The sequence below is a fragment of the Pan paniscus genome, chromosome 1, assembly GCF_029289425.2.
Source record: "Pan paniscus chromosome 1, NHGRI_mPanPan1-v2.0_pri, whole genome shotgun sequence".
Classification (NCBI taxonomy): Eukaryota; Metazoa; Chordata; class Mammalia; order Primates; family Hominidae; genus Pan; species Pan paniscus.
Window position 1 is genome coordinate 112,587,660 of NC_073249.2, and position 15,474 is coordinate 112,603,133.

The following is a 15,474-nucleotide window of genomic DNA, read 5'->3' on the forward strand; positions in this document are numbered from 1 at the left end:
AATGGCTAAATATTTACCAAATAATGGTTAAAATATTTTCCAGACTTGGACCCATAACCAAAAATATCAGTAAACTCCAAACAGAAGAAACATAAAGAACACTACACCAGGCTAGGCATGGTGGCTCACGCTGTAATCCCAGCACTTTGGGAGGTCCAGGTGAACGGATAACAAGATCAGGAGATCAAGACCACCCTGGCTAACACGGTGAAACCCCATCTCTACTAAAAATACAAAAAATCAGCTGGGCGTGGTGGCGGGCACCTGTAGTCCCAGCTACTCGGCAGGCTGAGGCAGAAGAATGGCGCAAACCCAGGAGGCGGAGCTTGCATTGAGCCAAGTTCACGCCACTGCACTCCAGCCTGGGCGACAGAGCGAGACTCTGTCTTAAAAAAAAAAAAAAAAAAAAAAAAAAAAAAAAAAAAAAAAAAAAAAAGGCCACCACACCAACAGGCATTATAATCAACTTGGTAAAAATCAGTGGAAAGAGGATATCTTAAAAGCAGCCACAGGAGAGAGAATTATATATAAAGGAACAGATAAAAGAATTGTGGAATAACAGCAGATTTCTCCTCAGAAATAATGCAAGGTAGAAGATAATAGGATAGCTTTAAAGTGCTGAAAGAGAAAGTCAATTTAGAATTCTCCTCCCTGTGAAAATATCTTTGAAAACTAAAGCAAAATAAAAACCTTTCTGACACACAAAAACAGAAAGACTTCATCACCAGGAGACAAAGACTACACAAAATATTCAAGGGATTTTTTCAGACAGAAGGAAAATGATACCTGATGGAAACACAAATCTACATAAAAGAATAAAGACCAACAAGACTTGAAAATACATAGGTAACTTAAAGACTTTTAAATTATTTTTCAAATATCTTGAAAAAAATTGACCTTTTAATTACATATTTGATGGGTTTAATGCTACATACATTTTATAACAACAATAGAAGAGAGGCCAGGAGGAATGTAAATGTGAGTGTACAGCTCTTCTCCTCTATATGAAGTGGTACGATTGAAGGTACATTATAATAAGTTAAAGCTGCACACCAGTAATCCCTACAATAACTACTAAAAAATATGTAACCAATATGGTAGTGAATATAGATAAAGTTTTGAAATTTATGTATGTAGATAAAATGTAATCATAAAAATACTCAATTATTTCAAAAGATGTCAGAAAAAGGAAAATGGAAACAATACACAGAAAGAACAAAGATAAAGCAAACAGCAAGATGGCATATTTTGAAGCCAGCCATATAAAAACTACATTAAATTTAAACAGTCTAAATACCTGAATTAAAAGATAGATACCATCATACTGGAGAAAAAAAGACAAGACCCAATATACGCTCTCTACAAGAAACTCATTTTAGAGAAACAGGCCAGAAGTAAACACACTCTAATAATAAAAAAAAGCTAGAGTAGCTATATCAGTATCAGGCAAAGTAGACTTCAGAGACAGAAATATGACGAGTTTAAAAAGGCCATTTCAAAATGATAAATGGGTCAATTCCTCAAAAGGACATAAGAACCCTAAATGTTTATGCACTTAAGATTAGAGTTTCAAAATTCATTAAGCCAAAACAAATAGAATTACTAGAGAAACAGATGAATATACAATGATAGTAAAAGATTTCAATACTCTTGAATAAGAAGTAAACAGAAAGCCTCCTTATCATATTCTATGAATAATAAGTAGACAGAAAGTCATAGAGGACATAAAAGACCTGAATAACACTACCCTATCCAATTTGAATTAATAACATTTATAGAACACTGTATGAAAAAAATCTGCAAAACAGACATTCTTCCCTTTCAAAGAAAGAAGAGACAAATTACCAATAGTAGAAACAAGAGAAGGAAACCATCACAGATCTAATAGACTATTAAAGCACAGTAAGGAAATGTTATAAAACAAATTGATGTTATGTCAACAAATTTGACAAAACAGGTGAATTGGACTAATTCTTTGAAAGACAGATATTACCAAAGCTCAATTAAAAACAGATAGCCCATATGGCACTATATGTACTAGGAAAACCAAACTTGTAGTTAAAAACTTTCCCAGAAAGAAGGTTCCATGTCTATATATTTGGAAGAAAACACACCAGTTCTACACAAACTCTCCCAGAAAGTAGAAAGAAACACTTCCTGATATGTTCTATGAGGACAGCATTGCCCTCCTATCACAACCAGACAATGGTAGTCCAAGAAACCTGGAGAACAATATCCTTCATGAACACAGATATAGAAATCCTTAACAACATTTTGGCAAATCAAATCCAATAATACATAAAAGGAATAACACATAATGACCAAGTGGAATATAGCCCATAAATTTAAGATTAGCTTTTAACATTTGCAAAATGTTAAATAAAGTTGATGACAATTTACTTACATTAAAAGACCAAAAAATAATATCACCATGTCAACAGATGTAGAGAAATCAATTGCACACCAAAAAATCAACATTCATTCATTATAAAAATACAAAAAGACCTCTTAAAAACCAGAAGTACAAGGTCTCTCAATTTGATAAAGGGCCTTTATGAAAACCTATAGGTAACATCTCACTTAATGGTAAAAGACTACATACTTTTCCCCTAGGATCAAAAACAAGGTAAGGCTTCTCTCACCACTTCTATTCTGTATTTATTGAAGATCTTAGTACAATAATACTAAAATAAATAAAAGGCATACAGGGTTGAAAAGAAATTAAAAGGCATAAGGGTTATTTATAGACAGGATGATTGTATCTGTAGAAAATCCTAAGAATCTAAACTATCTAGAGGCTAACCTACGAACCTACAACTAATAAGAAGTTAGTTTAGTACAGTAAGAAAACAAAATTAAACTTGACTTTTAAGTCACACAATATGTAAAAATTAACTCAAAACAAATCATAGGCCAAAATGTAAGAGCTAAAATTACACAACTTTTAGAAGAAACCACAGTAGATAAACCTCAAGTTTGGATTAGGTGAAGATTTGTTAAACAAGATACATGAAGCATGAACTATAAAGGAAAAACATGCATACACTGAATTTCATCAATGTTAACATTTTCCTCTTCAAAAGAAAATCAAAAGAGAAGCTATAAATTGGAGGGAAATCATTGGGAAGCAAATACCTGTCAAAGAATTCTTATTTAAAAATACAAAGAACTCTTTCAACTCAAGAAGACAACCTAATTATTTCAAATGGGCAAAAAATTTAAATAGACATTTCACCAACGAAGATAGGCAGATGGGCAAAGCACACGAAATGATGCTTAACATCATTGGCAGAGAGAATAATACAAATTAAAATCACAATGAAATACCACTCTACACCCACTAGAAGAGCTAAATTTAAATGATATCACCAAGAGTTTGTGAGCATATGGTTCAAATAGAACTTTCATACAATTCTGGTGAGAATGAAAATAGTACAACCACCTTGGAAAACATTCTGGCAATTTCTTAAAAAGTGAAACATACACTTACCACATGATTCACCGATTCTACTCCTAGGTATTTACTCAAGAGAACTAAAACCATATGTCCACACAAAGACTCATTCATAGCAACTTCATTTGTAATATCCCCAAATTGGAAAACACCCAAATGGCCATCAACCAATGAACTGTAATATGTCCATACAATGGAATACTGCAGAACAATAAACTAGAATGTACTATTGATATAAACAACATGAACGGATCTCAAATACTATGTTCATTAAAACAAGTCAGAACCTCTCCTGACTTATGCTTATCTAACTGCATTTATATAAAATGATAAAAACTGCCAACTAATAATCTATAGTGACAGAAGGTAAAACTGTGACTCCACAGGCAAGAAAGAGAGAAGGTTAAATTGCAATGGGATGAAGATAGTTTTAGGGTGACAAATATGTTTATTATTTTGGGTGATAGTTTCACTTACTATATGTCAAAATGTGCCAAATTGTACACTGAAAATATTTGCAGTTTAATGTACCTTAATTATACCTCAATAAATCTGTTTTTTAAAAAACACTATCATAGCATTGTCCTCACATTTTCAATGTTCACAAATTAAAGGGAATGCTTAAAATATATTCCACTGCCTCAACTCCCAAGGACACTAGCTTCAAAAGAAAGAGTTAAAACACTACTGTTAAATATGCTGGATAAATGACCGGTATGCCCAATGTCAGGCATGAAAGGCGGCAGCCTCCACTGGGCTCTCCTCTGCTCCCTGTGTGTTTTCCTCTCCTCTGGGGGCTTAAGAGCTGACTGGCATACTCACTGGCAAGGCAGTCATCAATGTCCTCCTCACAGTCCATACCACTGAAGCCTGGTGGACATTCACACATGTAGCTGCCCTGGGTGTTATGGCAGAGACCATGGTTCATGCAGGGCTTGGAGATACACTCGTCAATGTCAATGGTACACCGCTGACCTAGGAACACAGGGCCAATAAATGACCTAGTCCTTGGAAGCTGATTCCCACAAAAATCTACGCAGGACCTGAGCTTAGTTGGGGTGCATGGAGCGATTCCACAGACAAACTGGTTGGCCCCCTGCTTTAGGAAGTTCCAGGAAGACTTCTGTGGCCTAGGAAGTTGCTGCCAAGGTGCTTAAACTCCCTGAAGAACGAACATCATGGCTTGTGAGGCTTGGGTTGCAGCCTTCCAGCCGCTAGGGGGCCCCGAAGACAAGGACAATGGAAAGGCTTTCTAAGCCATTTCAAGTAGCAGCTCCAGTGCAAAACCTGTGTGCTCTTGACAAGATGGACAGGCCTCATAAGACCAGCAGGGCCTTCCATATGATCTGATAACCTGACCACTTTGTTTAAAGTCAGAATGCATGTTCTTGGCTTCTCCACACCCACGTTCTTACCTTGCCAGCCAGGAGCACACAAGCAAGTATAACTCTCAAAATTTGGTGACTCTTTGCAAACAGCAGCATTCTCACAAGGGTTTGGGGAACAGGGAGCCAATACTGTCTGACAATTCTTGCCTGGAAAGTAAATGACAGAGTTTATGACAGATAAACAGGTAAGAAAACGAAAATTTTCCCAAGTTGTATCCCAAGGATGTTCTCCGAATTCAAGTCAAAAGTCCTGATTAAGAGGCTTTGAAAATGGAGAAGCCCATGATCTTTCCAGCATTGGCTCTGATATTGTTAACTGTGTAACCTTGGGCAAGATAGTTAGGGACCTCCTACAACTGTGATTTTATGAACTAGGCCTGTTAAATGTAGTTTCCCTACACTACTATTTCTTTTTTTTTTTTTTTTTGAGACGGAGTCTCACTCTGACTCTCAGGCTGCAGTGCAGTGATGCGATCTCGGCTCACTGCAACCTCCACCTCCCAGGTTCATGCCATTCTCCTGCCTCCGCCTCCCGAGTAGCTGGGACTACAGGCACCCACCACCACGCCTGGCTAATTTTTTATATTTTTAGTAGAGACGGGGTTTCACCATGTTAGCCAGGATGGCTGTGATCTCCTGACCTCGTGATCTGCCTGCCTCGGCCTCCCAAAGTGCTGGGATTACAGGGTGAGCCACCGTGCCTGGCCTACTATTTCTTCTAGAGGGGAAAAAGTAACAATGTGCTATCAAGTCTTTCAGGTAACACAGTCATGCTATGGCTATTCTGCTACTCTGCACAACTTAGAGTCACTATTAACAGCTGCTATTAACAGCTCAAGACTCCAGGGAAGTAATAACTCAGCCATGCTCCTGACTGCATGCCGCAACCTGATGAAACAGGCAAAGTTATTGTCTATGTTTGTGTTTTGTTCCCTCTGAATGAGAAACAAGCCATAGAAATATAACCAATCACAAGAAGGTGATAATAAGCCAGTAGAAAACAAAGAATAAATGTCCCAAGCACACTCCAAACATAACAACTGAAACAAAGAACAGCTATGTGACATGCAGTCACACTCACGTCTTCTCAGTTGTAACAGCCATCGAAGGGGTGACACCTCTGAGTGAGATGTAGCGGTACTGAATGTGGGAAGTAAAAAGGCCATTAAGAGGAAAAGCTTCAGATTCAAAGAGACCTACAGGTAAATCCTAGATGTACTACTTACCTATATGACCTTGAGCAAGCAAGCTCCCTTTGCCTCAGCCTCCTCATGTGTAAAATGGCAATAGGAACTTCTACATTGTAGAATTATTGAGGAATACATTAAATAATCCAAAGTACAAAAAGTGTCTGGCACATAGTAAATTACCAATAAGTGGTGGCTGTATTATTGAAACTAAGACAAATAGCTAATGTCCTGGAAACATTCAAATGATAGACAACCATCATCTATGTGCCTGGTTCCAGCCACATACACTTAAAAAAAATTTTCTTTCAAATACTAAAGTACAATGTAGGCAAATGACTGTCCACCACTTGCATCTTAGGAGGCCACAATGTTTCCTCAAAGCTCAAGATCCAGTCAGTAAAGGCAGGAAGGACAACTGAGGAGTGAGCCCTCGGAGGAGCATTACAGCCCCACAGACCTGGGCACTGAGACTCAGGCACTGACAAAGCAAGGTCAAGTATCCCCTCTGGTCCCTGCTGGTACCTCCAGGACCCACCTGTGTATGGCAGCACACAGTGGCAAGTGTAGCCACTTATGTCATCAAAGCAGGTTCCTTGGTTCAGGCATGGATTTGAGGCACATTCATCAATATTCACCTGGCAGTTATAGCCTGTAGACAAAAGGAAAAAATCAAAAACAGTAAAACTTTCTGACAGCCTCATCAATTTCTAACCAATTCTCTTTAGGGGTAAAAACTGAAAACATCAGAAATTGCATTCATTTCTTCAGGCCACTGAAATACCTGTTCATTCATTTCAGCCCCATGTCCCTGAAATACAGTCAATAAATGACAGCAATTAGTTGAAAAGATGAATGGAAAAACAGTCTATTCTAATGGTCTGAAAGCCTAATGCCCCTCCAACTACAAATAACTTCTCAATAATGAAGTTCTTGGTTCAAAAGCTTGTTGCAGGATCTATTTATTATTTATTTATTTTTGAGACAGGGGGTCTCACTCTTGTCATTCAGGCTGGAGTGCAGTTGTGTAATCATGGCTCACTGCAGCCTCGACCTCTCGGGCTCAGCAATCCCCCCACCTCAGCCTCCTGAGTAGCTAGAACCACAGGTGCATGCCATCATGCCCACTTGATTTTTTAAATTTCTTGTAGAGATGAGGTCTCGTTATGTTGCCTAGGCTGGTCTCCAATTTCTGTGGCCAAGTGATCCTCCCACCTCACCCTCCCAAAATGCTGGGATTACAGGTGTGAGCCATCGCACCCAGCCAATAGCTTGTTGCATGATAAACATAAGCTCTTAGTATATAACATTTCTGGTCAGGAAAAGGGATGATGTTTTTGAATACATTAATCAAAGCCTCTGGTTTATGCCCATTTTTTCATAGGCACCATGTCTACCACCCATGTGATACTTCCTGAAGTTACAAAGCTGTTTTCTCCTGATTCAAGACATGAAACCTTCTCCCACTAAGAAAAGGATAAAAGGAATAAAAGATTAGTGGAGATAGCACAGTACCCAAATACTGCACACCTTTGCATCTCCAATAGGGCCTGGCACAGAGCCTTAAAATAGAGAAACTATGGCACTGTGGAAAAGAAAACATGGTCTAGGAATGCAGAGGTATGGGTTCAAGGAGTATTCTGCTGCCCACTGGGCATATAATTTGGGATTTTACCTTTTGAATTTTATTTTGTTCACTGATAAGCAAGTCTCAGAAGATAAAGAAATAAAAGGGTTTTGAAATCTACAAGTTTCTTTGCCAATGTAATACAATATATCAGAAAATTAATGGCTGAAATACGGTCTCAGAAATGTTTCAAGTAATCAAATAAAGCGGCTCTAAAACATGCTGATGTATCACAATAGCACAGCACAATATTTGAGTGAGGAAATCAATGAATAAATAGACAGATGAGTGCAAATATAATGATTTACCCACACGGCTCTCTTTTGTGAGTTTCCAAGAGAAAACTGATGGTAGAAATACAACAGTGATAACTCAGAAGCAGATTTTACACAATTCCCATGACTATCCATTTGTTGGGTAGGCCAGCAGTCCCCCAGCATTTTTGGCACCAGGGATTGGTTTCGTGGAAGACAATTTTTCCATGATCCGGGGTTGGGGGGATGATTTTAGGATGATGATTCAAGCACATCCCATTTATTGTGCACTTTACTTTTATTATTATAATATTACACTGTAATATACAATGAAGTAGTTTTACAACTCACTATAATGTAGAATTGGTGGGCGCCCTGAGCTTGTTTTCCTGCCACTAGACAGTCCCATCTGGAGGTGATGGGAGACAGTGACAGATCATCAGGCACTAGATTCTTATAAGGAGCGCACAATCTACATCCTTCACATGTGGAGTTCACAATAGAGTTCGCAGTCCTATGAGAATCTAAGGCCACCACTGATCTGACAGAGACAGAGCTCAGGCGGTAATGTGAGTGACGGGGAGTGGCTATAAATACAGATGAAGCTTTGCTCCCTCACTGGCTGCTCACCTCGTGCTGTGTGGCCTGGTTCCTAACAGGCCACACACAGGTACTGATCTGTAGCCTGAGGGTTGAGGACCTCCGGTGTAGACCAAAGATGACTAAATAACTAAGAATATCTCAATGTGTTAAAAAGTTTGTTGAAAGAGTTCTGAACATGTGGATTCTTCCTTGATATTACTACTATCTTAATTATAGTAAGCATAATATTTTCATTCTACTTCCATATATCTATTTGAACTATCATAGACTCAAACCTGGACCAGGAAGCTTATAATTAGACACTTGGCCAATGCTGTAAAACTGGAGTCTTAACTGCTCATCTTAAATATTACCATTTCAGGCTGGGTGCGGTGGCTCACGCCTGTAATCCCAGCACTTTGAGAGGTCATGGAGTTCATGACCAGCCTAACCAACATGGAGAAACCCCGTCTCTACTAAAAATACAAAATTAGCCGGGTGTGGTGGCATATGCCTGTAATCCCAACTACTAGAGAGGCTGAGGCAGGAGAATGGCTTGAACCCGGGAGGCAGAGCTTGCAGTGAGCCAAGATCACGCACCATTGCACTCCACCCTGGGCAACAAGAGCAAAACTCTGTCTCAAAAAAAAAAAAAAAAACTATTTCAATAGGTTACCTCTCTGCTAGGCTGAAGGTAGAAATTGTATCTATTCATGTTTTTATTCCCCAAGTGCCTTACAAGTCTAATTGCTCAATATGTTTGTTACACGAATGAATGAAAAAGAGAAAAGGAAACTAAGAAGTGAGTCAAGCAGTATGCAACAACAAGAAGACAAAGAGCAGACGCAGAAAGATGTACTTTTGTTTTCACCTTTAAAGCCCTTCTTGCAAGTACACCTGTATCCATTCACCAGATTGTCACAAGTTCCTCCATTCTGGCATGGATTCGAAAGGCATTCATTTTTGTCCACTTCACAGTTGATGCCAACCCAGCCTGCATCACAGAGACACTTATATCTGAAAGAAGACAAAACTTTTTACTATAGGAGGTATAAACGTATGATTGAGTCATAGAGTGAAATACAGGACTTGGTGAAGAAATGGGGTAAACTGATCTCATTTCTACTTTCATGGAACTATCCTTGCATCACCTTGCACATGGTGTGTACCATGTGGCCCTATCAGGTGTATTCAGTAAAGAAACCTTCTTGGTGCTTTCCTGGCTCACTAAGTTAGTGAAATTATAATGAAATTTCTTATGTAAACAATGGTTTGTACAATATATTGGGCCACTCTGAAGGAAACAATATCATGGATAAATCTGCACAATGTATGTTATTATACATAAAACTAAAGTAAAGCAAACATTAAGATCATTAGTTTTTGGTGCCAAATAGATACCTAGGTCACTGTCAGGGACCCTGAGCCACTCTAAGATGCTCCTGGGATATTTCATATCTAAGTCATGCTTCGTCTTGACCTAAAACTTGGCTTCAGAAAGCACCTAGGGTATTCTGCAGGAAAAGGCACAGGAATGAAGGTATTTGAATTGTAAATATAATCTCCAATTTGAACATCACTAACACTTAGAATGTGATATCAGGAAATGATAGCTTGCTTATCGGGAGAATTTTAAGAAAATGAGAGATGGATAAGGGTGCCTTGAAGGCTGCTATACTCTGAAACACCAATACTGAGTTAATTAATTTTTAAATAACTTTATTTACTATTTGCCTCTAAACACTCTTTATCCTTTCATCTTTCAAAGTTTGGCAAAGGAAAATGTCCAAAGCCATATCCTATGGCAAACGCAGCAAGAGTATAAGAGCGTCTCGTGAGACCTAAGGTCACTCTATGGTTCTAGAAAATCACTAACACATCACACAAGTCTGTGGGGCTTGAAAATTGCAAATGTTTTATCAGGGACATTTCCAAAGTTGGCTGAAGCAGCCCTACTTCAGAGCACACACTGGCACTGTGACAGAACAGAGCTGAGCTATGTTTAAGCAGGGGAAAAAAAATCAAAAGCTAGAACATTCTTCAGAAATCATTCCAGTAATACATACTAAAAACATAACTGCCAAAGATTCATACAATGAGTATGGGTTCCTCCCATGAGGTCCTTGCTAATGACCCATATAAGGGAGACATTCCTCCTTATGTTCCATCTAGGTCCTCACTTATGGAAGGGAGGGGCCAGCTTCCATGGATTAAATGGTAATTCAGAAGCCTTTGATGCAGACTACCAAATCTTCAGCAAAGTTTCATCTCAAAGCCCCATTTGACAACTTCAGGCTGTCACCAATAGTACAAGCCAACTGGCTTAACACAGGTCAATAAGAAACTATCACATGGGGCAGCTACTCACCCACTGAGACCTCCAGTACAGTTTCCATGGATGCAGGGATTGCTCAGGCATTCGTTCACCTGTGAGTAGCAGCTGGGGTGATGGGGTCCCTCGGGGCATATACAGCGGAAACCATTCACACCGTTGATACATGTTGCACCCTTGCGACAGGGATTGGAGGCACACTCATCAATGTCAATGTTACATCTCTGCCCTGTGGAGAAGGGGGACAGTGTTATTCACATCCTAAATGCTTAGGAAATAGACCCAGAACTATAAGACACATTATGTTGACATCCTTCATCTGCTCAGGCCATAAGGTGCCTTGAGGCACCAAATGTCAAGATGTAAGGAATTAGACACCCAATAACACTTAATGCCATGCAAAGGAGCAAAGAGCATTGACTTTTGATAATCAAGGAAAGTTAACAAAAGGCTGGAAAAGTGTTATAGCAATTTGGCATTTTCTTTCAACTCAGAAATGGGGAAAATTCACAAGGTTCTAAGAAGAGAATGTCAAATGTTACCAAAGAAGGCTTCTCTTCTTAATGCTGCCCTGAGTAGAACTCAAAGAAGCATTCATTAACATGCTTTGTGCCGGTTTAGCACAAATTCATTTTCTCAGTTAGCCTCTTACATTTCTATTTATGGTAAATCCAAATTAACTGGAATGCTTAATGAATGGGCTAGTAACTTAATTCAATAATTAAATTGATTGTAAAGAAAGGTTATTTTGTTTTCATTCTTAGAGTCATATTAATCCATTTTTTTTGACCTCAGGAAGTAGAGTCTCAAAGTATAATTTTGTTGTCTTCTGATATTAGAGAAAATGATGCAGTCTGTCACGGCAGACCTATGGTTCTTAAACTTTAATGTGCAAAATCATCACTTTAAGTTGTTATTTTAAGTGGAGATTCCTAGGCCCTATCACCATAGATTGTGATGAATAGAATCTAGCAAACCATATTTTTTTAAATGTAGGTGGTGTAAAAACTAGATTCTGAGAAATTCTGTTCTAGACAATTATTACTTATCATCATCATACAATGTGGATACTGGGAGTAAGTGAAATTGAAGTGAATATGTTGCTCCTCCAAGACATAGCCAAGATTGCTCTTTAAAAAGATGTCTGCTATAACCTTGATATTTCTTAGGCTGAATAAAGTAATACGGGTCAGTTATACAAGTGTTTCCATTTGTTACATTTTGAGTAACTGAGATTTAACTATATATTCCAAAATGATATGAAATGTTAAAATTACCTATAATTCTATAAATGAGTGGCATCAAGCAACTGCTATGAATTTATATATTTCAAAGAATACAATGTTCTGATTCTGATTTTGAAAACATGCATTTTTCTCATTTAAGAAAGAGCAATCCTGTATTTAGAACAGGACATTCCAAATGAAACAGATACCCACTCCTATGAAGTATGAGTATTCACATTTTTTCACCCTCCATTGCTCTCTAAACCATCATTGGTGGTTCTTGTGGTAAAAACCCATAATCTGGAAGTGGCTGCTGTTTTCCTCTTTAGTGTTTTATTAATAGCTTATTTTTAAATACTATTTCCTTGGCCTCAACCACTGATTCTTTGAGCTGTTTGTCAGTGGCACCAAAATATGAACCAGAGCTCTTCAACCACACAGTTAGCCTCGGCCTGTAATATAGTGAAGGATAACAGGAAAAAGGTTTCTTCATTTTTGGTCTTTTCTTGGAAGCGTCTCCTCAGAAGCCACTCCTCCCAAGTTTTCTTTATTTGCTTTTAAATTTATTCTTTGCAGAATAAATTTTCAAGCCATCTTTATCTGAAAGCATTAAATGCAGTCCACTATGTTGATTGACAGCTGTTCCATCAGGAAGGTCCTACCCTCAAGGAGTTTCCACTGAGCATCAGGAAAGTCCAGTGGAAGGCCAAGCAATTTTTTGGGCTCAGTAACTAAAATGAGAAGTTACCCAGTGTTTCTTCTGACTTAGGCACTCAATAAATTGGTGTTTAATAAATGAAAACATGGTATAGTCCACACTTCAGAGTCTGGCATTAGCTAGCAAAAGCGCTATATTTGAGTCCCATTCATTCGTTCATTCAGCAACATTCACTAAGCGTTTCCTGTGTGCCAGACATTGCTTTAGACACTTGCTATAAAGATGATTAAACGAGGTCTCTGCCTTCTGGGAACTCACAGTCCTCACTATGCAACTCACTGGCAGAGGCCATGAGTATATACATCAAGGTCTGTCTCTCAGTTGCCTTATTTGTTAAACGGGTATAGTAGAACTTCCTTTCTGGATTGTTATGAGAATTCAGGAAGATAATGGGCATGAAGGTGCTTTGTAAAACTGAAAAGCAGTTTATAGAAGTATCACATAATTCCTTACCTTCCCCCATTTAAAAAGGTTCTAAGAGAACAGATAACTTAGTATTAAAACAAAAAAAATCCCCTTTAAAGCTGTCAAAGCTATTATTAGAATGATACGGGAAAAATATATTAAAATAAAACAAGAGCAAGAATAAAACTCCTCACATTTACCACTCATGAGTATATACCACAGTCATCTCTGATGTTTTTAGCAGCTGATTAAAAAAGCCATCTCAGACATAGGCAACAGTTCCATGAACAGGGGACCACCTAGTAACCAAAACATTCCATTTCTTGCTTATAAGGTTTCATGCTACACCTTAGGTTTATTTTAGAATATTTTTAGCCTATGTTCTCCCTTCTTGACCTTCCTGGTTTGCTGAATATTAAAAAGAGAAAGAATATGATTCATTGGCATTCTGAAAAAAATGAGTCCAGTAGAAGCCTTATATAAACACACACACACACACACACACACACACACACACACACACACACACACACACACAACAACAGGCCCCTAATCAGGACGCCCAGTGTAGTGGGAATGAGCATGGGCTCAGGGGTCAGATTGCCTGGGATGTAATTCTGGCTGCTGTGCACTGGTAACATTACTTAACATCTCTGTGTTCTGGGTTTCTTATTCTGTAGGTATTCTCAACATCGGTGACAACTGAGACCAGGCACTTAATTTAGTGCCTAGCTCAAAATTAGTTCTTCATAAATGTTACCTATTCTCTTTGTATTACCCACTTATCAACAATGTACCTATTATCCTATCTAGCAGGGATTTTTGTGTATTCACTTGACTGCCACTTGATCTTGGAGTAACAAGCTTCAGGATGCAGAACATCAGGCTACTACAGCAGCACTGGGCATTGGGTATGACAGTTTTCATCAGATTTTGCTTCTCAGTGATCTTTCACCGAACAGGGATCACTGTGACCCATTTGGGTGCAAACTTTCCTTTCTAATGTCCACAATCATACCAAATAGGAGAAATTCTTGTGAAATAGAGAGCAAAGTACATTCTTGGCAAATGAATGGTGGACATTCACTTCACTTTGCTCTGGCTGCTTTCTGCAGACTCTATCAAAAACTCTGAAGGGTGTTTCTCACATTCGAGTACAAACAACCACATGGAAATTATTAAAGGGTAACATGTTAGTGGCTGCTTCTGTGTGTCACTGTCCAGGAAGAACAGAATGTACAGTGTGTGCCTTCTGATGATGCCAAGAAGAAACTCAGGTGTGTCAGTGAGGGACCTCAGGTTTCTGCAGTAGTAGCCTCTAGCACTTTTTGATCAGGAGGGTAAAACATAAAGGTAATATTGACAAGTAAAGAGAGAGAAGATGTGTGTGTGTGTGTCTGTGTGTGCGTGTGCATGTACACGCACATGTGTGTATGTGTAAATGCCTAGGCTGTTCATACTTTAAGAGGAGTTATATTCAAAATTCTTCTAGCCATTTACTTTCTTCCTCCTGGGCAGAAAGATCTCTCTCATGCTACCCAAATTAGGGCGGTCTCCCCAAGCTCTGACCTCACCCAACAATATTTCAGAAGACGAAGTACCCAGAAATCAGCATTCAGTATTTTCACAGAATTCTACCTTGAGTATGTCAAAGAGGAAGTACCCAGAAACAAGCATTCAGTATTTTCATAAGATTTTACCTTGAATATGTCTTTACGGAAGGCCTTGACTACTACCTGTAATCAATAAACATAGCTTTGGAAGCAATGTAACTCAAGCAAAGCAAAGGCAATTTATGGTCTGTCTAGGAATTATTTTCTGGCAGCAAATAAACACATAATCGAAAAACTCTAATTAATGAAAAGTATGTTTCAGTTTAGAAAAAGTCTGTGAACAGAAAACTGATCTAGAGAAGCGGAGAAACAGACTACTAACCTTCCAGAGAGACAAAGAAATAGGAAACACTTGAAAAGCAATATTCCTTTGGATGCTATATTCCCAAAGTGATAGGGCTGAAGGAGGGGCCTTGCAGTAAAAGGAGCTTTACCTGTGAATCCTGGTGAGCAGACACAACTGTAGCGATTAATGCCATCCATACAGATTCCATGGATACAAGGGTTACTTGCACAGTCATCAAAATTAATTTCACAATTAACCCCTGGAAGAGAAAACCCAATGGAAACCATTCAATATTACCACAGAAATACTAAGGCTTTCTGCTTGTGATGCAGCAACGTGGTAAGAAATCTAAGGTGAATTCCAGCCAACCCTGGACAGAATAAAGCAGAAGTTCTCAAAATG

At 38.6% G+C, this 15,474-nt stretch overlaps 1 protein-coding gene across 3 annotated transcripts in view; it reads right to left on the bottom strand.

Moving 5' to 3' along the window:
• The window catches only part of NOTCH2 (notch receptor 2), a 225,644-nt gene that overhangs the window by 96,981 nt on the left and 113,189 nt on the right, over nucleotides 1-15,474 (bottom strand). For 2 of the 3 annotated variants that reach the window (XM_063606272.1, XM_055102533.3), the window contains exons 12-17: nucleotides 15,221-15,331; nucleotides 10,861-11,053; nucleotides 9,364-9,509; nucleotides 6,568-6,681; nucleotides 4,870-4,989; nucleotides 4,277-4,429 (exon numbers count right to left, since the gene is read on the bottom strand). The exons of the other annotated variant lie outside the window; for it this stretch is intronic. In XM_063606272.1, the coding sequence (XP_063462342.1) occupies nucleotides 4,277-4,429; nucleotides 4,870-4,989; nucleotides 6,568-6,681; nucleotides 9,364-9,509; nucleotides 10,861-11,053; nucleotides 15,221-15,331 (837 nt within the window). The remainder of the gene's footprint in view (nucleotides 1-4,276; nucleotides 4,430-4,869; nucleotides 4,990-6,567; nucleotides 6,682-9,363; nucleotides 9,510-10,860; nucleotides 11,054-15,220; nucleotides 15,332-15,474) is intronic. 3 annotated transcript variants of the gene reach the window in all.